Source organism: Zophobas morio, unplaced genomic scaffold (assembly GCF_036711695.1).
Source record: "Zophobas morio isolate AGI-343-1 ecotype UQ-CSIRO unplaced genomic scaffold, CSIRO_AGI_Zmor_V1 ptg000011l, whole genome shotgun sequence".
Lineage (NCBI taxonomy): Eukaryota > Metazoa > Arthropoda > Insecta > Coleoptera > Tenebrionidae > Zophobas > Zophobas morio.
The window spans coordinates 21590285-21615808 of record NW_026972116.1 but is presented as its reverse complement, the minus strand read 5'-3'; the positions used below and the strand labels follow the sequence as shown (position 1 = coordinate 21615808).

The window sequence follows — 25524 nt, the reverse complement described above, 5'->3', positions numbered from 1 at the left end:
AAAAATTAAAAATGAAAAATCGAAACAATGAAATTCGAATAATTAAGAAATCAAAAATTGAATAATTGAAAAGATGAATATTTAAAAAATCGACGAATATAAAATTGAAAATTGAGATCTCCAAAAATTGTGACAAGGTAAAATTGAAAAAGCAAAAATGCGTAAAGTCAAAAAGTTAAAAAATAGGATAAAAACGGGATATAATATCAAACACTTGGAAAATTGAAACTGAAATTTTGAATAATTATAAATCATAAAATTGAAAAATTGTAAAATTACAAAATTGAACAATTGGATAATTGTAAACAGGAAAATTTCTTAAACTCTAAAAACGAAAAATTGCAAAATTATTAAATTGAAAAATCGAACAATTGGAAAATGAAATCGAAGGATTCCAAAATCAAAAATTGAAAAATTAAGAAATTGGAAAATCTGTTAATTGAAAAACGGATTCAATAAAAACTGAACAATCCAGAATTTGAAAAATTGTAAAAATATAAAACTAAAAAATCAAAAAATTGCAAAATGAGACAATTCTAAAATAAACAATCACAAAATTAAAAAATGGAAACACTGCAAAATTATGAAACTGAAAAATCAAAAACTTTTAAAATATGAAATCGACATTTTGAAATTAGAAAAATAAAAAAATTAGAAAATCCAAACAATGAAAAATTGTAAAATACATAATTCAACTGAAAAATTAAAATAGAAATTTTTTCGAAAAATTGAAAACTGTAAAATCGAAAATTGGGAAATGTAAAAATTTTGAAACCGAAAAAACTCTAAAATTAAACAAATGAAAAATGAAAAAATCAAAAAATGGAAAATCGAAACAACGAAATTCGGATAATTAAGAAATCAAAAATTGAATAACTGAAAAGATGACAATTTTAAAAAGCGAAGAATTATAAAATTGAGATATTCATTAATTAAAAACTCAATTATAGAGATCAGAAAAAATTGTAAAAATATAAAATTAAAAAATCAAAAACACGTAAAATGGAAAACTTTAAAAATAGGATAACTTTAAAAACGGAAAATCGTAAAATAATTAAACTTAAAAAGCACAAACTTGGAAAAATAAAATTGCCATTTTGAACAATTATAAACCATAAAATTGAAAAATTGTTCAATTGAAAAATCGAACAAGTGAAAAGTCGGATTCCAAAATTGTGAAAAATCGAGAAATTGGAAATTGAATAATTAATTCATTAAAAACTGAACAATCGCGACATTGAAAAAATGACAAAACTGAAAAATTCTATCATTTTAAAATTGAAAAATGGGACAATTGTAAAATAAAAAATTACAAAATTGAAAAATCAAAACACTGCAAAATTATGAAATTGAAAAATCAAAAACTTAGAAAATTGGAAATCGACATTTTGAAATAAGAAAAATCAAGAAATTAGAAAATCGAAACAATGAACTTCCGATAATTGAAAAATAAAAAAAAAATGAAAAATCGGATACCTTTAAAAATGAAAATTTGTAAAATAATTAAACTTCAAAATAAAAAAAATGGAAATTTGTAAAAGTCCAAAATTGAAAGATTGGATAATAACTAGACAGCGGATTTCTGTCGGGCTACGTCACGATTATAGGTCCGGACGCGCTGGATCGCTGGGACTCAGTAGCGGGTGATAGAGAATCACTAAATTAAATCGTCACTTATTCCATAAATACAATTAACGATTTATTAATCAAACGGCTAAGTAAATGAGAGCTGGAATTAACAGCAGAGTGCAACGAAGCAGCGTTATTCTGATCTCAAATAAACGTAGTGCAGCCTGTAATTGCAATGAATTCCCATCCCGTACGAGCCGTACCGAGTTTGGCCTTGCCTAGCCCGACAGAAATCCGCTCTCTAATAATAACAGTACAATCGAATAACGGTAAAATCGAAAAATTGAAACACTGCGTTGAAAAATCTGATAACTGTAAAATCAAAAATTGATCTGATAATTAAATAATTTTGATAGAAAGATATCCTGTTGTTTGTCAGTTTCTCGAACACTCTGATCATGTGATTTTAAAATCAAATCATGAATTTTGACGCACTGTGAAATCAGAAGGTACTTACACTGAGTCACTAGTAATCTTTGGTGGTAACCCTGCGGTAACTGCAACTGTACGTTATTGTTGGGGGTAACAATTCCGACGAACCCATCGGGTGTTTGTAGTCTGGAACCCGGCGGCATGGGTTTCCCATGGGCGGCCGCTTGCTGCACCTGATGCAACATCTGTTGGTGGATTTGCTGCGGAGTTAAATGCGTAGTGATGCCAGTACCCAACGGATGGTTAGTCTGAGCTTGAGAAATAGCAAGAGGCGGCGGATGAATATTATTAGCTAACGACTGTGGTGCCGAAATGACGGAGGTAACCGGAGGCACCGCTTCCTTTTTCAGTTGATTAGCAATGTTGGGTTTGCCGGGCGCTTTTGGTAACTCTACTTTGACTTTCTTTTCGTTCTTGATGGGTTCTTCTTCTAATTCTATATCCAAAATGTTGGTTTTCTCGCCTGGTAGAGCTTCCGGGTCTGCGTACTCCAGAATGTTGAAGTCGGCACCCATTTCAGCTACGAGAAATATATACACACAATAATAACAAACTCAAGTTATAAAAGGGAAAAAGTACCTAGAAGCTCGTCGTCGTCGTCACCTAGCCCTCCTAGAATATCTCCAACACCCTGCAGCTCCGCCATCGTCCCAGTTTCCTGTTCCAGCTTTTCAAGCTCAGCGGTCACATTATCCGGGATTTCTTGATCACTAACGGCATTCTCAGCCTGATTGGTGGCTGGAGCAGAAACGGCCGGAGTTTGACTCAACGGTGGCCTCTGGATATTCGCGATCTGACTAACAGGCAATCGAGGTGGACCCTGTGGATCGGCGGCTCTTGGTTGAAAAGTAGGCTGTTGTCTTGGCAACAGCTGCTCGTACTGCTCAACACTAGTAGGTCGCACTATACTTGTAAATCGAACCGTACCACCGGAGAACACTTGTGGAGGCGGTTGCGCAGACTGCGTCTGTTGCTGCTGTTGTTGTTGCTGCTGCTGCTGATTTACCACTGTTTGTTGTAGTATTCTCTGCACGACAAAAATGATAATTGATAACATATTAAAATTTTTTTAACTCCACTTACTTGTTGCTGCTGTTGCAGAAGCAACCTCATCCTCGGGTCCAACCCTTGTATTCTCGGATCCAGCTGCATTCGCAGCCCCAGGTGGCTCCCCGGTTGTCTCGGAATCCCTGACACCGGCACCGGCATCCTCGGCCGCACTATACTCGGCGGCAGCGGCTGCCTGAACGTCGCATCTCCCGTGCTCACCGAGTTCGTCGAGACCACTGGAGTCTCCACCTCTTGACTAGCTTCCGTCGGCGGCCAGACGCGCTGCTGCCCCTTGCCCGCCAACAACTGATCGTCCAACTTCTTGAATTGCTGCCTCTGCAGCAAATCCCTCAGCTGCCTGTTCAGCTCCGGGGCTTCAGCAGCCCGGACCGGAGCACTCAGGGCCTGCAAAGGAGGACGAATTTGGAACTGGGGTCTAGGAGTAGAAGGTTGGTGGGCGTAAGGATCTGCCGGTAACCTGTTGTTTTGGAAAGTGGGTTGTGGTAACTTTGGCGTCGACGGGGCTTTAGCGTAGGGGTCGCTGTCGGGTGTACTGAAGTCTAGAGGTGCCTGTGTTGGAGGAATCGGGCGCATAGGCGCCGGCTGCGCTGGGTGTGTGAAAGTGGGTGATTTTATACCCATCGAGAGGATCTGTCGGGGATTCGGGGAAGGTGAGGCGACGGGACTGAGTTCCTGCGGGGTTTGTTCCTGTTGGAACGAAAACGGCGTAGGGTCGGAGATTTGTCTCTGCACACGTGCTATAGCTGAAAAAACATACGAGATTATGTTGTTGTGGAAGTTGGGGGTTGAGGATTTACTACATTGGACGCGCTGCTCGTGGATGATGTTTTGTTGTTGTTGGGCTTGCTGCTGTCGAGTGGCTTGAAGCTGTTTCCACTGACGCTCCTGTTCGGCTTCACGGGCTGATTTATGCTGATGCGCGACTTTTTCTTGGTCCTAAAATAAATCGGGGATGTTAGAAGTGAAAAGATCAGGGTGTTCGAAATGTGAAAGTACGAACTACATTGAAACGATACAACAACGTGACAAAACAACAAAGAAAAGCCATGCTAATCAAAAGAATAAAATTGTTAAATAGAAAGACAACTATCACATTATGTACGTTTTTTTAAGTACCTAATCTACTCGATTACGATTAGAATCAAAACAGCAACATTAATTACCATCACCACAATTGGTTTTATTCACGTTTTTAGTTATTAAATACTACGTTGCTCTGATACTTATCCGTGTAATTTAGGACTAGGAGAAGCGGGACTTTTGGACTGGACGAACACTTTTTCAATAAAGATTTGTTAATTCGATTAACAAGTCTGAATTACAAAAATGCTAAAAATGACAGTTTTATAAACTGAGTGGTACCCTTATAAAATTATTTCGTGTGAAATTTATTTCAGTCGTGCATGCGTTAACACAATGACGTTCCTCAATAAAATGCGGTTGAATGTAATGCAATCGAAAGTGAAAAGAATTCTAATCTGATAATTTTCATTGCAGAAAATTTGTATTACGAGTTGGTGATTATAACACAATGTGGCACTTTTTAGTTTAGCACACTTGAAGTACACTGTTTAATTTTTACTTCCTGTTGTTTGTTTAAACTTGAAACTTAACTAAAGCAATAAAAACAGCAGCACAACTGGCAGGAAATTGTAATCATAAAATCTGAAAAGTGAAAGTTGTTAAAATTTTATTGAATTATTTAGGTGGCCTATACTAGAAAATCAACATACGAAAAAATTAAATCGAACTTTCCTCGCCCCTGAAGCATAAACAATACTGCGTGTATGGCAATTCGAATTTTTAATTTTTAATAGGGATTTTTTTAAGTTTTTCAATCGCACTTGATACGTAATGCGTTTAACTTAATGCTTAAAAAAATAGATCGTACGTGTTTCTAACAGATATACCGAAATTTTCGAATTTTACACACATTTTTTAAAAACATCATTGGCTTTTACGAAAATCAAAAGATCTATTTCTGAAAAAAAAAAAAAACAACTAGTTCATACAAGTACCAGTAAAATGATCATATATTTTTAATATATTTTTAATGACGTCATCAATTTTTTATAAGGGATGAATAATAAAGTTTTGTTAATGTTCTGTAATCACTACAACAATTTTAGTCACTTACCATAAATAAAAAAAAAAGTCCATTATGTAGTTCCTGAGATAAATTGTAACATTTGATCTCTATTCTTTATCTTCGTTTACATATTCCTTGCATATTAAATAAAAAAAAATGGTAGCAAATTATTACGAGAAAACTTCCCTCGCCCCGGACGTATAGTAAAACATCTAGCTTTTTCGAAAATTATAAAATTTGATTTTTTTTTTTTTTTAGAAGCCCCCTATAAGTTAAAATAAATATATGTATGTAATGTTAAAGTAAATGCAAATAAGCGTGCTATGGGTATGTTTAAAATAAACACTGGATATGTCGAGTAAAACTCAAAACGGATTCATAAACTAAACGTGTAGGACTGTTATCTTTACAATTTTGGGGTGACGTCATCACATTGTTGGTAAGGATGTTTAGGAAAATTTTGGTTAGCGTTTCACTATCTACATGATATTCATAATTATAATACACACATATAATTTGACAACAATCGGTTCGGAAGTTTCCAAGATCATCTGTCTAACAAAAACCGGCACAGACCGCGGCGGGCAGACAGACAGACGGAAACGGAAGACCTGTGTTTTTGTACTCTAGGGGTACTGACACGTCGTGAAAATATGAAACTAACCAGTTCCCCGATTGACTCGATTACAATACTTCCATAGCTATGACCGGAAAGTGATTATTAAAGTATCCCAAAATTTAATTATGTCGCAAATAAATAAAAGCTTCAAAAACATCTGCATTATTAAAACCTGAAATCAGAATCAGTCCTGACAACATACAAGCTTTTCACGTTCTATGAAAAAAAAAGGGCCTAGGGATGTCTATATTTAACAAATTGCATGCTGTTTTCGTGTGCGTTTTAAAATTCTCTATTATTACAGTGGGTAGTATTTACTTTTATTTTTATCTTGTTTATGTGCCTTTTGTTAACAAAATCAACCAGTAATTATCAAATTATACCATACACATAACAAAAACATCTAAACTGTGCATGCTAAAATAAGTTTAAAAATTTACATTCTCTGCCAACTGTAACCCCAAATTTTCCGATAGCATTCTCAAAAAATTATATACATTTTTTTTAAAATCCGACTCTCCAAGCGCATTTCGAAACTCAGCAACAAGAGACAACACAGACCAAACAAAACGACGTAAAAACAAAAAAACGCATATGAATCACCATAAAACAAAAAAGTAGTAAAAAATAGGAAACTGAAAAAAGCTGGATAAAATCGTCCACACTGAATACAGGTTCTCACCGGCGGTTGAGGTTCATAGTTTTCCTGACAGAGGGAGGGAAGAGTGCGCATGATCTCTGAGGGAGTCAAGACGCGGATCTGTTGGTCGCTTGCGGGTGGTGTGGTGGTTTGTTGTTGGATATTATTGGTCCTTAGTAACGGGAGGGTGGGACTCTGCTCATTAACGACATTCGGTTGGTAGAGCGGATTGACCGTGACATTCGGGGCGGGGCCGCAGTGGTCGCCCGGCCCGAGGAACTGACCGTGCACGGTGAACTGTTGCTGGGTGGAGGGCGAGGGCGTCAGTGAGGGGGGGCAGGGCGTTAGTGAGGTGGGGCGGGGTGTTACTGGTGGGGAGACAGACACAGAGCTAGTGGAAGCGGTGGTTAGTGGTGGCGCAGGCCGCGACTGTTGGGTGCACACCTCTGACACTGGAGCGACGATGGCGGGGACCTGGGTTGAGGGAATGACGTTGTTGCTGACGGGGGCGGCTGCGGGAGGCGGCGCCTTCGTCGTCGTTGCCGACGTCGCGCTCGATGCTTCCTTGCTTATCTGTGACTGGGAGGTAAACACACATACAGAACTAGCGGGCGGCGGTGGTTCGGACTACTAGCAAGCAATGCTATGTCACGGAGGCGGACACAGAGTACATTGATTTGGAACGCATACGGTTAGTCACAACCCACAGCACCGGTTTATGCTGAAGCGTGGAGAATCAAAATCGATAAATAATGGGTTTTTAAGGGCGACACTCGGACCACGGTTGCTTTGGTTCTTGCCATAGTCCGGAACTAACGTGATTGACGTATAATATTAACTATAAACAACTAAATTTGAGACTGAAGTTATGTATTATATGGAAAACAAAAGTCGACATTACGAATATTTGTCAAAACTTTCTACTTAAAATACAAGTATAAGTTGATATATAGTGTGTTCATCAAATCTAAGATAAATTTAGGAACAAAATTTGACAAAAACGCTCGAACAGATTATTTAGCACTACATGGACCATATGTCTTTGCACTTTTCGTTTTATAAAGATATACATTATTTTAGTTTTACCTAGTAAACTATTTTATTAATAATAACAAATAAAAAAAATGGACAAGATGAGTTTTTAATAAAATAGTACCTACTTTATTACTCGTTCAAGATGTTTTTAGACAAAAGTGAGCCAAAATTAGTAAAAGTGAAGGATCAAGATTTACAATTCCACAAGCAGGAAGTCGATTTGGGTTTTTAGATTGTTGTAAATTTTTATTAAATTCGAAATACAATGATAGAGATTATTACGAAACAATGGACAGGACACTTTTTCAAAATTATTCCTGCTTTGGCTAAGTTGAACAAAAAATGTGTAGTGTTTATGGACAACGCATCATATCATCAGTCCAGTTGGAAGCCAGTAATATTTTCTAGTGAAAAAATTAATTTAATTTAATTTAAAAAAACACTTGGGTCCCCCCACAAGGTTTCGCCTTCTTTAAAAAAGGACAATTGGTACCCCCGACAAGGTTTCATATTCTTAAAAAAAAGACATTTGGGGCCCCCGAGAAGCTTTTACATTAAAAAAAAACAGTTTGAACCCCCGAGAAGGTTTTCCATTATTAAAAAGAGATTTGGCACCCCTGAGAAGGTTTTACATTTTTAAAAAAGACAGTTGGGATCCCCGAGAAGGTTTTACATTTTTAAAAAAGACAGTTAAGATCCCTGAGAGGGTTTTACATTTTTAAAAAAGACACTTGGCGCCCCCGAGAAGGTTTTACATTTTTAAAAAAGACAGTTGGGACCCCCGAGTAAGTTTTACATTTTTAAAAAAGGCAATTGAGACCCCCGAGAAGGTTTCATCTTCTTAAAAAAAGACATTTGGGGACCCCGAGAAGGTTTTTATATTTTTAAAAAAAGACAGTTGGAACCCCCGAGAAGGTTTCATACTCTTAAAAAAAGATACTTGGCGTCCCCGAGAAGGTTTTACATTTTTAAAAGATAGTTGGGACCCTCGAGAAGGTATCACATTCTAAAAAAAAACATTTGGCGCCCCCGAGAAGGTTTTAGATTTTTAAAAAAGGCAATTGGGACCTTCGAGAAGGTTTCATCTTCTTAAAAAAAAAAAATTTGCGACCCCCGAGAAAGTTTTACATTTTTAAAAAAGACAGTTGGGACCCCCGAGAAGGTTTAGATCCTTAAAAAAAGACACTTGGCGCTCCTGAGAAGATTTTACATTTTTAAAAAAGACAGTTGGGACCCCCGAGAAGGTTTTACATTTTAAAAAAAGACAGTTGGGACCCCCGAGAAGGTTTTACATTTTTAAAAAAGACAGTTGAGATCCCTGAGAAGGTTTTACATTTTTAAAAAAGATAGTTGGGACCCCTGAGACGGTTTAGTTTCTAAAAAAAGACACTTGGCGGCCCCGAGGTTTTACATCTAAAAAAAAAAGACAGTTGGGGCCCCCGAGGTTTTACATTTTTAAAACGAACAGTTGGGACCCCCGAGAAGGTTTTACATTTTTAAAAAAGATAGTTGGGACCCCCGAGAAGGTTTTATATTTTTAAAAAAGACAGTTGGGACCCCCGAGAAGGTTTTACATTTTTAAAAGACAGTTGGGACCCCCCAGAATGTTTCATATTCTTAAAAAAAGACATTTGGGGCTCCCGAGAAGGTTTTACATTTTTAAAAAAGACAATTGAGACCCCCGAGAAGGTTTTACATCTTTAAAAAAGACAGTTGGGACCTCCGAGGTTTTATATTTTTAAAAAAGATAGTTGGGACTCCCGAGGTTTTACATTAAAAAAAAAGAACAGTTGGGACCCCCGAGGTTTTACATTTTTAAAAAAGACAGTTGGGACCCCCGAGAAGGTTTCATATTCTTAAAAAAAAGACATTTGGGGCTCCCGACAAGGTTTTACATTCTTAAAAAGACACTTGGCGCCCCCGAGACGGTTTTACATTTTTAAAAGACAGTTGGGACCCCCGAGAGTTTTACATTAAAAAAAAAAAAAAACAATTGGGACCCCCGAGAAGGTTTTTACATTTTTAAATAAAGAGGGGCGTATTCTCACCTTTTCAAGAACGGGGGGTAATGTCATCAATACAATATTATTTTGTTATGACGCCATAAACATAGATAATCCACAATGCGAGAGAAAGAGATAAAAAAAAACAAAAAAAGCGATAGGCCAAGTTTGGAATCGAACGCGCGACTTCCGGTCTCCATTCCTGACTCGTAACGACTAGACCACGACCGGGATCCCTTACGCTTATGGTAAACTGTTATTATAGGGTGCATTGTTTTTACAAAAATTTGAATGGTTAGGGAAAAACTCAAAGCGGATTCGTACACCACATTTACAGGTCCATATTGTTGTATAACAGTTAAATCTAATAAACATAGAATTCTTTGAAATGACGCCATCAAATTGTTGGTGGGGATGATTAGCAAAATTTTGGTTAGCATTTAACCATCTACATCTACAGAAAAATGGGTACAGACACCAGACAGACAAACGGAAACGGGAGACTACTTTTTTCGTACTCTAGGGTCATGAAAAGTCCGATGGACTCGATTACTGTACTTCCTTAGCTCAGGAAGCAAATTTTTTTGATTATATTGACTATGCTTTAAAGTCTGAAATAATAATTGTCACTTCAGTGCTTTAAATCGTACTTATGGAATGGAAAATAGAAAGTGTAAAATTACTGGCAACAGTGTCAAATTTTCTAACCTTACATTAAAAATAACTTAACCTAATCTGATAAATTCGATTTTTCATTAGGGATTTTTGCATATACGAAATTGGTTACCAACAAAATTACTAGATTTACATGGCCTACTTTGCCTAAAAACATCTGGAACAGTAAATAGCTACACTAGTTTTACCCAAACCCGGCGCTATTAAAGATTCTCCACAAAACAATAAAAAAAATGTTTCGTGCTGAGGTGTGATATAAACCGTATTACAAAATATTACACAATAACTTGACCGGTAAAATTCGATACGAGAATGAATCTACCTGGAATGAAAACGTAAAAAGATACAAATTCCTCTGACGCTATCACGTAATTAAAGAATTTACGTATTAATGACATCTCGACAATGTCAAATCGGTTGTTCTAAATCCAGAAATATCCCAGACAGTAGAATATTGATTTTTTTAATAACAGCTAAATCGTGGATTCCAAAAACACGGTAGCATTAAACACCCGATTCAAATAAAACAATTCATTCACCGCGCACCTTTTGTTTTCCATAACTTCCTCCAGCCTCAAACTTAGCCTCCTATAAACCAAACACGTTAAACCCGGACCACAATATCAACAAAAAATAACGAAAAACACGCCCCAAAATAACCGCCCCAACGACTACATACCTGCTGCTGCTTCTTCATCCTCAAAGCAGACCTATTATCCCTAGCTTGCTGCAAATACGGCGCCTTCTGCTCCGAGCTAAGCGTCCTCCACTTCTTCAGTATCTGCTTATACCTGTCGCTCCAATTCGGGAACTCCGTCTTCCACTCCGGTTGGTTTATATTCGCGTACAACACAGCGGAGATCGTGGCGCCGTTGCCCAGACCCTCGTCCGCCTTCATTTTTTCCGACGATCTTTGGTTATAGGTTGACTGAGCCCCAGCCGGAGGCGTGTCCATGTCGGCGTTGTCGTTGACCGACACCCAAGGACTAGGAGGTTCGGAGAACGCCGGACTAAACTGTGGGCTACTGTAAAACGGGGTTAGAGGCAACAGTCGAATTCGGCGACGAATAACGTACTTGCTGTACTCTGACTGGTATGGGGACGGCGGAGGGAAGTTCAACGGAGAGTTTAAGTTGCTCTGGTTGACCGCTGGTAGAGCTGTCGGGCGTACAGGTGGCGCTGTAACGGGGTGTGGAGGTATGGTTTGAGGTGTGGTGGTGTTGAATGAGTTGGGGTTTTGGATGGGGAAAACGTTGCTTTCTTGAGATTCCTGAGAATCGTCGGTTAACACTCCCTGTAATTGTAACTTTTAACAACAATTTTACACGTTGTTGATAACTTACTTTAAATATGTCCTCCACGTCCTTACTATTAATACTTGGCATGGTTTCGAGGTTAAAATTGGGTCCCAATATATCGGTAAGTTCATCTTTGGTATCTTTGGAAGTACTTGCGCTTGCTAATGTGTTAGTTATATCAGTTTCGTCAGCTAAATTGGTGGCTACAAGAAAAGTGGCGATTTGTATCTGTAGTAGGTCTTGTAGGTATTAGTAAGCGGTATAAATTCGTGAGCAAAATTCTGATTAGTGATTGTAGACGACGTAATCATTCTGATTTTTTTAGTTTTGTGTACATTTTTCTTAAATATGTCAACACAATTTTCAGATTCTTCGTTATAAACCATGTTGTCTGGTTGTCAGTACTGTACAACAAAATACAATTTACTTTAGCGACTAATTCGATTTTTAACACAATTCAACAGTATTTTTTTTAAATTGAGTTAAGACCTCGATTACAGTGAAACTTTCTGAATTAATAACAATAACAATTTGCAGACAATGCGTATTAGCTATGTTCAATTTTTCCGTTGAAAAATACATTTTCTTCTAAAACTACATTGAAACGATGATACTATAAATCAATGGAATCATAGTTGTCAAGTCAAGAGTATTACGACATATCTTTCTACGAATTCTAGATTAAATTTTTTAATTTAATACCAACAAAAATAGCAAGTAATTATTTTCAATTGTGCGATAAATCGAACGTAAAAATGCACTTTGGCACTAAAAGTGTGTCCATTACTCACTCTTTATTCGACAGGATTTAAGTGTCACTTTTAATACAACTGGGATTAAAAAGTAAATTTAATCCTCCTAGTCAGTCGAAGACACAAATAAACAAACGCTACTACAATAACATGTTTTCTTTTATTTTGTTGCAACGTCAACATTTGTATGGACAATGGGGAAATTGTCGATATGAATAAACAATGTGTTCAATTTTCTATTTGTTGTAAAATATTATCGTATATAAATTGAGTTTTTATGTTAAAAAGATTTGAAGATAAATTCATTAACTGATCAATAAAAAGTTGAATTCAGACAAGTTATCTTTGTACCACGCATTATTTGTTTTTTTTTCCTACATCCGAACTCCGTCTGCTCTGTATTGGATTGTGCATAGGAAAATGGATGAAACAATATTGAATTTTGAAAAAAAAAACCTGAAAAATGATGTGGACGTTGATTTTAAGTTAAATATTTATAAAATAACGCGTAATTTTTCTAGTCCAGAAGCGGCTGAGGATTACGAAATAATTTTATAAGTTACCCAAAGCGTACTTAATACTTGGTAACATCCCAATGCTAAGTAATGAACCTTGTGATTTTTTTTTTTTTTTGATTTGTGACCTAGTTTTCGTTTATTATTTTTACAATTTTCGACAAAAATCAGTCTTTTTAAAGACTATTCCTTTATTTCGGAGTGAATTATCACGATCCAGGTGTGTTTTGACACAGAAGAAAAATTTTCACCCCAAGAAAAATGTTGCCGGATTTCTGAAAAAATGTCTAAAAATCTTCCAAAGATTCGAGAATATAGAAGTTGACAAGCTGATTCGAAAAACAGATCAATTGTCCCCGAACAAAATTTTCTAAAAATTCGGTTTGATTTTTTTTTAATATCTGTAAAACTCGAAACAGGTCAAAAAATTCGTGGAGGGCATTGAAAAATTGAGATATTTGAAAAACTGGCCTAAAAGTCCTCAAAAAATTTGACAGAAAAACAAATTGTTAGTGGTCCCTAAGAAGATTTTCGAAAACTTCGGCTTAAAGCAAAATTTTTTCAGTAAAAAAATTTATATGAAGGCTACTTATTTTTTTTTGAAAATTTGCCTAAAAATCTCAATATATGTAGATACTACATAGTGTTTTTGTGAACAACACAATAGTTCAGCATGTTTTCAGTTTCTTGTTGGGAAAAGAAGACTTCGTTTATTAAGAAAAAATGTACAAAATATAAGCCCCGCCCACCCACCCTCTCTCAATTGTGATGATTTTTTTATTCATCGTGAGCCGAGGGCGGAGCTTAGTTGCAAAATCCTCATTTCTCTACAAGAAATTACCATGTGAAATATGTATTTTGCAATTAAACTCCGGCGCTGGGTCTGCCAACGAATAAAAAAAATCATTACACCTGAGACAGGGTGGGTGGGTGGGGCTTAAATTCTGCTCTTACTTTTTAATATACGTAGTCTTCTTAAAAAAAAAATCATTACAACTGAGACAGGGTGGGTGGGTGGGGCTTATATTCTGCTCTTACTTCTTAATATACGTAACGACAACGAATAAAAAATTCATAATAATTGAGATCGGGACTTTTTTTTAGTTACTTAAGTTTTAATTGAACAACACGATAGTTAAAGGTTTTAGTTTCTTGTTGGGAAAAGAAGATTTCGTTTAAAAAAAAAAATACAAAATATAAAAATGTTCCTCGTTCAAGATTTTCTAAAACTCCGATTTCAAATCCAGAAAGGACGGAGGCATTAAAAAATTGAGATTTTTGAAAAGTTGCCAAAAAGTCTTTAAAAAATTTGATAGAAAAATGAATTGTTGTGGTCCCCTGACAAGATTTTCGAAAACTTCGGCTTATTTAAAATTTTTTGAAAAGTTGCCTAAAAATGTTCAAAAAATTCTGCTACATAGAGTTGATTCGAAACATGTAACATATAGTCCCTGATCAAGATATTCGGAAAATTTGGTCTGAAAATATTTGTTTTTTAAATCTCCAAAACTCGAAAAATTGTCAAAAAGTTCGGTGATATAGATCTCGACGAGCTGAAAAACATAAAAATGGTCCTTGTTCAAGAATTTCATGAGGGTTATTTAAAATTTTTTGAAAAGTTGCCTAAAAATGTTCAAAAAATTCTGCTACATAGAGTTGGTTCGAAACACGTAACGTATTAGTCCCTGCTGATCAAGACACTCGGAAAATTTGGTCTGAAAATATTTGTTTTTTAAATATCGAAAACTCGAAAAATGGTCAAAAAATTCGGTGAAATAAATCTCGACGAGCTGAAAAACGTATAAATGGTTCTTGTTCTAGAATTTCTAAAACGCCGATTTCAAATCCTGAGAAGAGGGCATTAAAAATTGAGATTTTTGAAAACTTGCCAAAAAGTCCTCAAAAAATTTGCTAGAAAAATAAATTGTTAGTGATCCTCTGACAAGATTTTCGAAAACTTCGGCTTGAATAAAAATTTTTTCAGTATCGCTAGAGCTCGAAAAACTATCAAAAATTGCATATGAGGGTTATTTAAAATTTTTTGAAAAGTTGCCTAAAAATGTTCAAAAAATTCTGCTACACAGAGTTGATTCGAAACATGTAACACATAGTCCCTGCTGATCAAGATACTCGGAAAAGTTGGTCTGAAAATATTTTTTTTTAAATCTCGAAAACTCAAAAAATTCGGTGAAATAAATCTCGACAAGCTGAAAAACATAAAAATGGTCCTTGTCCAAGAATTTCTAAAACGCCGATTTCAAATCCGGGGAGGAGGGCAATAAAAAATTGAGATTTTGAAAACTTGCCAAAAAGTCCTCAAAAAATTTGATAGAAAAATAAATTCTAAGTGGTCCCCTGACAAGATTTTCGAAAACTTCGGCTTCAAGTAAAATGTTTTCAGTATCTCTAGAGCGCGAAAAACGATTAAAAAATTCATATGAGGGCTATTTAAATTTTTTTCAAAAGTTGCCTAAAAATGTTCAAAAAATTCTGCTACACAGAGTTGATTCGAAACATGTAACACATAGTCCCTGCTGATCAAGATACTCGGAAAAGTTGGTCTGAAAATATTTTTTTTTAAATCTCGAAAACTCAAAAAATTCGGTGAAATAAATCTCGACAAGCTGAAAAACATAAAAATGGTCCTTGTCCAAGAATTTCTAAAACGCCGATTTCAAATCCGGGGAGGAGGGCAATAAAAAATTGAGATTTTGAAAACTTGCCAAAAAGTCCTCAAAAAATTTGATAGAAAAATAAATTCTAAGTGGTCCCCTGACAAGATTTTCGAAAACTTCGGCTTCAAGTAAAATGTTTTCAGTATCTCTAGAGCGCGAAAAACGATTAAAAAATTCATATGAGGGCTATTTAAAATTTTTTCAAAAGTTGCCTAAAAATGTTCAAAAAATTCTGCTACATAAAGTTGATTCGAAAACATATAGTCCCTACTGGTCAAGATACTCGGAAAATTTGGTCTGAAAATATTTTTTTTTAATCTCGAAACCTCGAAAAATGGTCAAAAAATTCGTTGATATAGATCTCGACGAGCTGTAAAATATGATGAGGAAGAAAAATTGAAGTTTGGGCCCATTTTCTTCGAGGAATCAGTTACAACTGCGAGGTATCGGGACATGCTGCAGGAATTTAATGACCAGCTTGATCCTAAAGAATTGCAGAATGGATATTTTCAACATGACGGCGCAACAGCTCATACAAGTTTGAACTTTCTAAGAGAATTTTATGACAACCGTGTAATTAACACACAGACTATATCTACCCACCTCGATCACCTGATTTGACACGTTTAGATTTCTTGTTGCCGACTTTAAAAAACACTATTTTACATTTTTTTTAAATTAAACTGTATCAAGTTACAACCTATTTTTTGATCCAATTTCTGAAGTAACTAGATTACAAATCAAAAATCACCCGGTCATTCAATTATTCACTTTTATTTACTTAATTATATTCAAGTTAATTTTAAATCAAATCTCTCAATCAAAACAAAAAAACAACAAATAGTACTTCGAATACCATTTGATTTAGAATTTTAACACCAGACCTTTCATGGTCGTGTTGTATTTTTTTAAATTAATACGAGTAAAGTATATTTTAAAAAATGAGATAACACCTTCACCATTCTTATTATTATTACTTAAGCCGGCTACTTAATTAAAAATTAAACCAGTTACAGAGGTTATTTAAAACCATAAAAATATTAACTTTAATAATATATTTAAAAATTTAATATTCGTAAACAAAAAAAAATCCTTCCACGAATGAGACTCGCCAAAAAAATCTTATCTTGACTACGAAAAAATCGCACATCATCTTCCAGATCGATTACAATTAAGGAATTTCTGGATGATAAATTGGTCTAAATATTTTATTAATTTTTCAGTGTGTAAGACGTAGTTATTGTGACGTGTGCAAAACATGTGATATTGTTAGCATTATTAAAAGTATTAGTATTATTAGTTAGATGGAAAAATAATAAAAAATAATGTGATCGATATTTAGCCATAGGTCGTAATTGAAAATTATTAAAAACTTTTGTGGACAACTTCACAGTTCTATAGACAGAAAAACACCTCAACTTAAAAAAATCCGAACCTTGCCACTATTTCTCTCACCCTGTATTAAATTAAAAAATCATAAAAAAACGGCCAATTACATCACAAGCTCCGTCGTCTACAACCAATACGTAATATACCGCCCACTACACCTTAAATCGGACGTACTTAAAACCAACCCACCTGTGAGAGCATCAAGCGACTCCGCATTCTTATTAAGCTCCGCATCGCCTTCGTTCATGATCGTATTAACGAGCTCCGTATCGAGAAGATCCCCGGGGATAGCCAAAACGTCTTTCAAATCCTCCGTGTTCTCCTCCTCCTCTTCCTCCTTAGGCACAATCGGCGCCTTACTCTTATCCAGCGTGTGTTTCCCGTCACCCCCTTCATGTTTCCCGCTCACCGCCGCCACCGCCTTAATCTCATCCTGCGTCAACTGGATAGTCTTATCCATATCCGAGTACCCCTTTTCTTCGTCACTACTAGAACTATCGACCTCTTTGGTCGAATCCAGGAGCTCCTTCCCGAAAAAAGCCTCCTGCAGATACGGCGGAAACGTCTCAGCTAGTTTACTCTTCGGTTTCCTCCTCACCGGTTTCCGTCTCGGTTTTTCGCCCTCAGGTGGTACCAAAGGGATTTGCATCTCGGAGCTGGTGGGAAGAAGCTGACCCGGAAGCACGTCGATGTCGTCGTTGTCTTGGCCAGTTCTCACACCACGCATGCGCACTAAAAATCCACCGATTCCGAGTTTCTGGAGGTTGCGTTGGCGCTTCCTGCGCAAGACGCTGACGCCGTTTTCCATGGTAAAGAGGGTGAAGCCTTCAGGTGGTGGTCCGTCTTCTTTCATCCATATCATCCCCTCTTTGTAGATTTCTTGGGGTTCCTCTTTGACGTCGACGAGCTCGAGCTTGGCGCTGTCCTCTAGCATGTTGTCGGTGCTTCCACCGGCCACCACGCTCTCTATAGTGGCCATGATCCCGGCTTCCTTGTCTTGAACCGTGGCGATTTTCTTGCGCTTTTTTCGCGTACCGTTTTGTTCGACTGATAGGGATTTGATTAGGTTGAAACCGACTTCGCTGAGGTAGACGCCGTCGACGTAGTAGTTGTTGTTTGATTTGACTTCGGGGCTTTTAGTAGGTGTGGGGGGCTTAAGGGTGGTGGCCGACGGTATGAGGTGTGGTGGGGGGACGTCCCGCGGTCTGCACAGCAGACAGTTATAGCCTTCCTCGGCACACTTTTCTGCGTCATCTTCGGTTTTGATTGCGTCACAGGTTCCATGCAGCCACCTTTCACACTGTACACATTGGATGATTAAGTCACCTTCGCTATAGGGTTCCGAGCAACTTGGACACGTCACGTGCGACGCACAAGGCCCACACACCGTGAAACTGTTCATCCACGTGCAGTTAAACCCAGGGTCCGTGGCCCCACACGACTGACAAATCGCACACCACTTACACTTCCAATTGCCATGTGGTACGTAATCCAGAGGTGGATCCATACAATAAATATGATATGATATATCACAATCGTCACAGAGTATCAGTCTGGCTTCATCATTCCTCTGCCCGCACCCCTCGCACACCGTACAGTCCAAACACCGCCACCCCTTCTGCAGTATGACCTTGGTGACTTTCACGTTGACGCAGTACGGGTGGTAGCACTGGCCGCACTGCACGCAAGCTATCAAACACCCCTCCTGATCCGTCCCCAGGGCGCCGCACATGACGCAGATGTCCTGCGTCAGGACGAACTTGTCCTTCGCCGAGCACAGGACGAGTCGGTTCTCGACGCCCGGCTCCTCGTCGTTCTTCCCGTCGGAGACTGGCCGCTGGAGGCCGACGCCCGGGACGCCGAAGACGCCTCGCATCTTCGCCTTGGCGCCGCGCTTCCGACCGAAGTCGGTGAGACGTTGGCGCTTCATGAAGCCCACCTTGCCGGGGACGCCCTTGCCTACCCCCTTGGGGCGGCCGGAGGCGCCCACGCTGCCCAGGCCGAGCCGCTTCTTCGCGATCTTACTGGCGCTGTAGGGCTTGCCCTTACCCAGGCCCATGTTGCGGATGGCGTCCACAGGGTAGGGGCTGTCGAACTCGGCATTTTCATCGTAGGGGGACTCCTGGGGAGGCGCCACGCATTCGCTCGGATCGTCGAGACCTGCGACGGAAAGAGCTTACTTTTCGGTTTGGATACACATATTGGGTTTTCTACTATGTATGTATAATACGAGGGTAACTCGAAAATTACATTTCGTAAATGTCTCAGCATCTCAGTTTCTTACTGCGCATGCACGGTTTATTTCTCTATGCACTCAAACACGAATACATTAAAATTTGATTGTGTGTTTTTTTATACTCAACGTTAAACTTGCTGATGTCACAGAGTCATCGTGAAAGTGTCAAGTTTAATAACGTGATAAATGAGATCTATTTTAAAACTTTTTTAAAATACTTCTTTTGTAATACGTTTAGAAACTATATGAAAATAAAACTAATGCCCTGCTGAACTTGAAAAATTGCAGACAGATATCATCGTATTTTTCATTTGCACATTTGCATAAACAGTTATAAATTTACAAACACTGGACGTAATTTGAGAGGCAGTTACAGATATTTGACCCTAAATACCATAATGACCATGTAAAAATTGTAATGCGTACTTTAACGTATAAATATATTGATAAAGCAGACGTCGTAAGATTATGCAATTCATTCAAGCCAAAACTTTTCTGTACTATAAAAAAATCAAGTTCCATCCTTGACCCAATTAAAGGAAAACTTGCGAAATTCAATGACGATCTTAGCTTTAATATTTCATGTCTTCGTGATTCTAGAACGAAACACAATTAATCCAAAAAACTCTATGCAGTATCAGTTACAATATCTTCTCAAGTGATTCCATAGAATTACTTTTTATTTTATTAACTTGTAGACACTAAATCTTTCCCTTTTTTTTAAATACTGTCACATTTTTATCAGTATTATTATATTGCGATATTCGCTATTATTAATATTGATAATATACGTATCAACAACATTAACGTCGACATGATAATCACGTAAATATTAGCTGTTCCTACCGACTTTTTTGATACACGTAAAAGCAAACAGCCACTAGGTAATTAGTTATCATAAACCATATAGATCCACCCGAGCTGGAAATAGTCATAGGTTATGTCATATTCGTAGTTCAAAAGTCATCAATATTTACAAGCTATTATTAAATAATTGTACGTCGAGTTATCAAATTAAAAAATTATAATAAATTACGAGATTATTAAGGTCACATTTCTTCAGGAAAATAGCGACCTTTGTAGCTGTGTTGAAACAGGCTCTAAAAAATTAATCAAACTCTGAACAGCCAATTGAAATTTCGATCTGGAAATTTTCGTATGGTTATAATTTTGAAACCAGGAGTTCATCGGCTCCTGATTTATATTTATATATTATATCACACATATTTTTAGTTGTTTAACAAACATCCAAACAAATGCATGTAAACACCTGCTTGATAAAAGTCAGATAACTTTGGTTTGAAGGCTCTTATCTGTCGAAATCACTTTCCTACGTCAATGTTGCAAAATGCAAAAAAAATGACCGTCGATTGTTGGGTTTTTCTAGTTATAAAATACTTTCAGCTATGGTTTTGTTCAACTCCACGATGTCAAAATGAATTATTATTTTGAATATCGCGCGCCTTTTTCGAACATCGACTCAGCGCAGGCTGTTCATGCGACTTTCACGTGATCGACAATTCTAGTCTGGTAATTTTATCCAAATAGTGGCACTTGAATAAGCGGATTATTCAATAGTTTGGTCGTGGAACAAGGCCACGGTAATAACTATCAATATAATATTGATACATTTTTAAGGGATCCTATTGTTTAGTGATAAACATGGTATTACTAGGCATTAACTGATACGAGAAATTCAATTTTCACATAAATCATTCTTACGTTAACAGTCTAGCATTTTTCTGATTAAACTTACGTAATTAACCTAGAAGCTATATATATCTGAACTTTAAGCCATGAGTGTTTCTACCTTATTTCTATGACTTGATAACAATTGCAGACATATATTTGTGTTCTTGTACTATTTTTAATTTCCTATGATGAATATATAGAAACGATTGAAAAAAAGTCGTCTGGTATTGTATGACATTGAACAAATGAGTGAATAGTATTAGATGGTACAAATTAGGGATACTTCGTAATGTTAGCTTATCAATTTTTTATGGAAAGCGTAATAGTCATGCAATAGGAATTGTCAGTGAGTGTTAAAAAAGAAATGCCTGTTAATATCTATTGTGAAAAGACTACGAACATTTAAGCACAGAAATAAGGAACGCTACAACTTTCGAGAAAATTTTGTTCGTATTTTTTATTTACATTCTGAAAAATCATACAGAATCAATTCCAACAATACGTTGCCGACGACCTGATCAAATATACAGGATGTTCCATTTAAAGTTCAACCCCGAATCAGTATTTTTTAAGCGGAACACCTATATATTTTTACAGATTCAGACTATTTATGAAGAGAACAAAAACGTTATTTGACATAAGAGTTTTTTAATCAACAGTTTTCAAGAAATTTGCATTTTTATACATAAGAAAAATAGTCATATTGAAAAATTCACAGCTCCGCCATTTCTAAAGACGAATATTTAGAAAGAACTTGATGCAGTTGACCTTATTTGACCTGTCTTAGAACCCTTTGGACCTGTATTAGGACCCCATCATTTTCTTGTCGATCAATTTGATCTGGCTTATATTTTTTGTCGACTAGTTTGACCCGTCTTAGAACCGACATCACTTTCGGTCGACCATTTAGACGTGTTTTAGAACCCCCATCATTTTTTGTCGATCAATTTTGACCTGACTTAGGACCCCCTTCATTTTTTGTCAATCAATTTGATCTGTCTTAGGACTGCCATAATTTTCTGTCGACTAATTTGGCTTGTCTCAGAAACAGCATCATTTTCTGTAGACCATTTGGACCTGTCTTAGGACCCCATAATTTTTTGTCGATCAATTTGACCTGGCTTAGGATAGTCAGTATTTTTGTCGACTAGTTTGACCCGCGTTAGAACTGAGTTCATTTTCGGTCGACCATTTAGACCTGCTTTAGGACCACTATCATTTTTGTCGATCAATTTTGACCTGTCTTAGGACCCCATCATTTTTTGTCGATCAATTTGGTCCTGTCTTAGGTAGTATCGATCAATTTGACGTGGCTTAGGACCACCATTATTTTTTGTCGACTAGTTTGGCCTGTCTTAGAAACAGCATCATTTTATGTCGACAATTTGGACCTGTCTTAAGACCCCATCATTTTTTATCGACCAATTTGACCTGACTTAGAACCCCAATCATTTTTTGTCAATCAATTTGACCTGTCCTAGAAACGACATCATTCTCTGTAGACTACTTGGTCCTGTCTTAGGACCCGATCATTTTTTATCGACCATTTACGCTATCTTAAAACCTGTATCACTTTTTGTCAACCAATCTGACTTGTCTTAGGACCCCATCACTTTTTGTCGATCAATTTGGCCGATCTTAGAACCCACATCATTTTTTATTGAGTCAAAGCAGTCAACAGAAAAACAAAAAAAAACCGGTATCGTATCATATAAATTAAACAATTATATATACAGGGTGATTAAATTTGCAAATTGTCAAGTTTTCAAATGTTTTTCAAATGCAACACCTCAATTTTTTTATAGAGAGTACGTCATTTGAGAAAATCAGTCGTATCTTAGCAAGTACTTGCCCCATCCACCCGCTCTTTATTTTCTTGGAAAGTATGTCATTTGCCGAAATTAGTCTTATCTTAGCAAGTCCTAGCCCCGCCCACCCGCCCTTTATTTTTTTGGAAGGTATGTCATTTGCCAAAACCAGTCTTATCTTAGTAGGTACAAGCCCCTCCCACCCACCCTTTACTTCTTGGAGAATATGTCATTTGCCGAAATCAGTCTTATCTTAGCAGGTACTTTAGAATTTTCCAAAAACTCTGTAGTCATCTAACCTTAACATTCAGATAACAAGTTGAATAAGATTTAAACTTTTACAAAGTGGTGGAATTTGCGAATTGTCAGTTTTGTCATGTTTTCGAAATGGGACACCTGAATTTTTATATTTTCGAACTTATTTCCAAGTAGGCTGTCTTTTGATATCAGGTTTATTCAGGTTTATCCTATCAATAATTCCAAGAAGCTATTAGGATAAATCTACACAAAATTGGTATCAAAGCAAGCTTACCTACAGATAAGCCCGAAAATGTTTTAATACCTCAGGGTGTTCCTTTTTAAATATGAGAAAATTTCCACTAAACACACTTAAAAATCAGATAAAATACTCAATACCTAAAGAATTCTGCAAAAAATTCCAGGCCTCCATCTTTAATATGGCGAAGTTTTACATCAAAATACGATGTTGAATGTTGAAAACTCTTGATGAAAAAACAAAAACTATTGTAACTTTGTTAAAATATACTGGGTGTTCCAGTTTAGCGTTTCCACTTTAATAATTGAGAAATCATTTAAAAAGACCGAAGTTTAAAATTCCGACTGGTTAATTCACCCACAGAAATCTATAAAATGAAATATATCACCTTCGATTTTTTACGGAAATGACATCAACTTTCACAACGTGTTTTTAAGTTAAAAAAAAAATCAAATCACGGCATTCTTTTCGACTTGTTCAACTCAATACCTCACAGTATGTGAAAAAAAAAATAGAACCTTGAAAATTGCAACCGTTAATTGAGAAAAAAACTACAAGTGGCTATATCGGAGTATTATACAGGGTGTTTCCCCCCCCTGTAGCTTCTTTACTCTTAAAGATAAACCAGTAGACATCGTGCACTCTAAGATCGACGCAGCTGTAAAACTGTGTTATCGTTTGCGATTAAAAAAAAATAATTCAAAAAACCACCCCCTTCTGAAGTGTTATTGTTACGCTACTGACTGACACTCCGTTGTCAGATTCTGATCACTCACCATGTTGAACTGAAAATAATCGATCTCTAGTTCTTTGAGTAAATTTGTATCATTTTAAAAGATCTATGTGATGGCAACCTCGCATTTTTATTATCACTTCCCGTAGAACCGGAAATAACGTCAACTTTATTTTTTTTATGAAATACTAAGTATTTTTTCATAAATGGAAAGATTGTTTTTTTTCGAAAAAAACAACCAATATTCTAAAATCAATACTTAAAAAGTTATTCAATAAAATAGGCGAAAAATTCATATTTATTGATGACAAACTATAGCTTGAAAAATTTGCACTCATGTCATTTATTCATACAAGTGATCTTTTAAAATGACACAAATTTGGTCAAAGAACTGTAATTATGTTTATCTTTAAAAATAAAAAAGTTACTGAGGTTCTATCAAATAAAAGAAACATGTGGTATACGTCATGTTTTTTCTGAAAATGAAATCAACTTTTTATTTCAAATAAAACCGGAAACGTTTTTTAAATGTTGCATTTTTTATGAGTAATTTAGCACCTTCCTGAGATGTTATTTATTCATTTGTAAATAATTTAAATTGTAGAAGATTAGTAATTTAGTAAGAAAATGATTGCTGTTTAAAGACAGAACCTCCCTCGCCTCTGAAGTACAATCAAACAAATCCAATTTCTTTTTTGGGAATTTTATACATTTTGTTTACTATAACCCTCATAAATTTAAATAATCCGCTATTAAAACTAGTTAAAGAAACTTGCTATGCGTATGTTTTAAGTGAGTTATTTAATAATTTTGGCAATTCTAAAAAATATGAATGCATTGATAAATTACAAGTATAGACTCAACATTTTAGATAGACTTAATCGAGCAAAATTTTGAGGTGACGTCATCGAGTTTTAGAGGGGATAAACAGATAAATTTTGGAAAGCATTCAGTTTTATAGTTTTTAATTTAAATTGTAAAATACCATTTTAAAAGTAGAAAATGAGGACGGAGTTGTAAACTTCAAGCCTGAAAGTGTGTTATTGTACGTATTTATCTAAATCAGCAACTAGACTACAGACAGACGGAAACGGTGGACCTAATTTTTCATATTGTAAGAGTTGTGAAACGTCGAGAAAATTGAGATGAGAAATATGTTATAAACAAATTGAAAACATTGTAAGTACAATTAAAAATTATTACCACTGATGATATATTTTTTTTTTATTCAATAATGCTCCTATAACCTCATTTCTAGCACTTTTGAGTGCTTCCTTTGGCCATTATGTGTTGTTTAATTATTAATATTTTGCGATAAGAAAAATTTTTCGTGGCGATAATTATGGTAGAATTGACTTGCAAACTATCGTGAGAAGTAATAAAAACGTTCGAGGTGGGTACTCATGTCCGGTCAACCCGTCTCTACGCCCACGCAAACCAAACATAACCTCAACAAGCCATCCCATGACTTAAGTCAGAAAGTGCCACCAGCGCCACAACATCATTCCCCCCCAAAGAAAGGTCTTCTCATGCAGGAAACAAACCACTCCAAACTCAGTTTCGCAACAATCAATTATCTCAATCGCACTTACTGTTTCGTTTCGAAAGTAATGCCGCCGGCTGCGTCAAATTCTTGCACATCAAACAAGCATACTCGTACTCCGGATGAGCCTCCTTCCTCTGGTGATATGTAACAAGATCAGCTTCGGGGTCGCACGTTCCATGGACGAACCTGCA

The 25524-nt window shown here is 36.4% G+C and overlaps 1 protein-coding gene across 8 annotated transcripts in view; it reads right to left on the bottom strand.

Moving 5' to 3' along the window:
• The window catches only part of LOC135127221 (histone-lysine N-methyltransferase 2C-like), a 66457-nt gene that overhangs the window by 32035 nt on the left and 8898 nt on the right, over positions 1–25524 (bottom strand). For 3 of the 8 annotated variants that reach the window (XM_064053619.1, XM_064053621.1, XM_064053623.1), the window contains exons 7-16: positions 25380–25519; positions 17012–18982; positions 11537–11694; positions 11270–11487; positions 10873–11218; positions 6925–7059; positions 3930–4068; positions 3145–3875; positions 2641–3088; positions 2087–2581 (exon numbers count right to left, since the gene is read on the bottom strand). In XM_064053619.1, the coding sequence (XP_063909689.1) occupies positions 2087–2581; positions 2641–3088; positions 3145–3875; positions 3930–4068; positions 6925–7059; positions 10873–11218; positions 11270–11487; positions 11537–11694; positions 17012–18982; positions 25380–25519 (4781 nt within the window). Of the gene's footprint in view, positions 1–2086; positions 2582–2640; positions 3089–3144; positions 4069–6924; positions 7060–10872; positions 11219–11269; positions 11488–11536; positions 11695–17011; positions 18983–25379; positions 25520–25524 lie in introns of all 8 variants that reach the window. The other 5 variants (XM_064053625.1, XM_064053618.1, XM_064053620.1 and 2 more) reach the window with 4 other exon arrangements.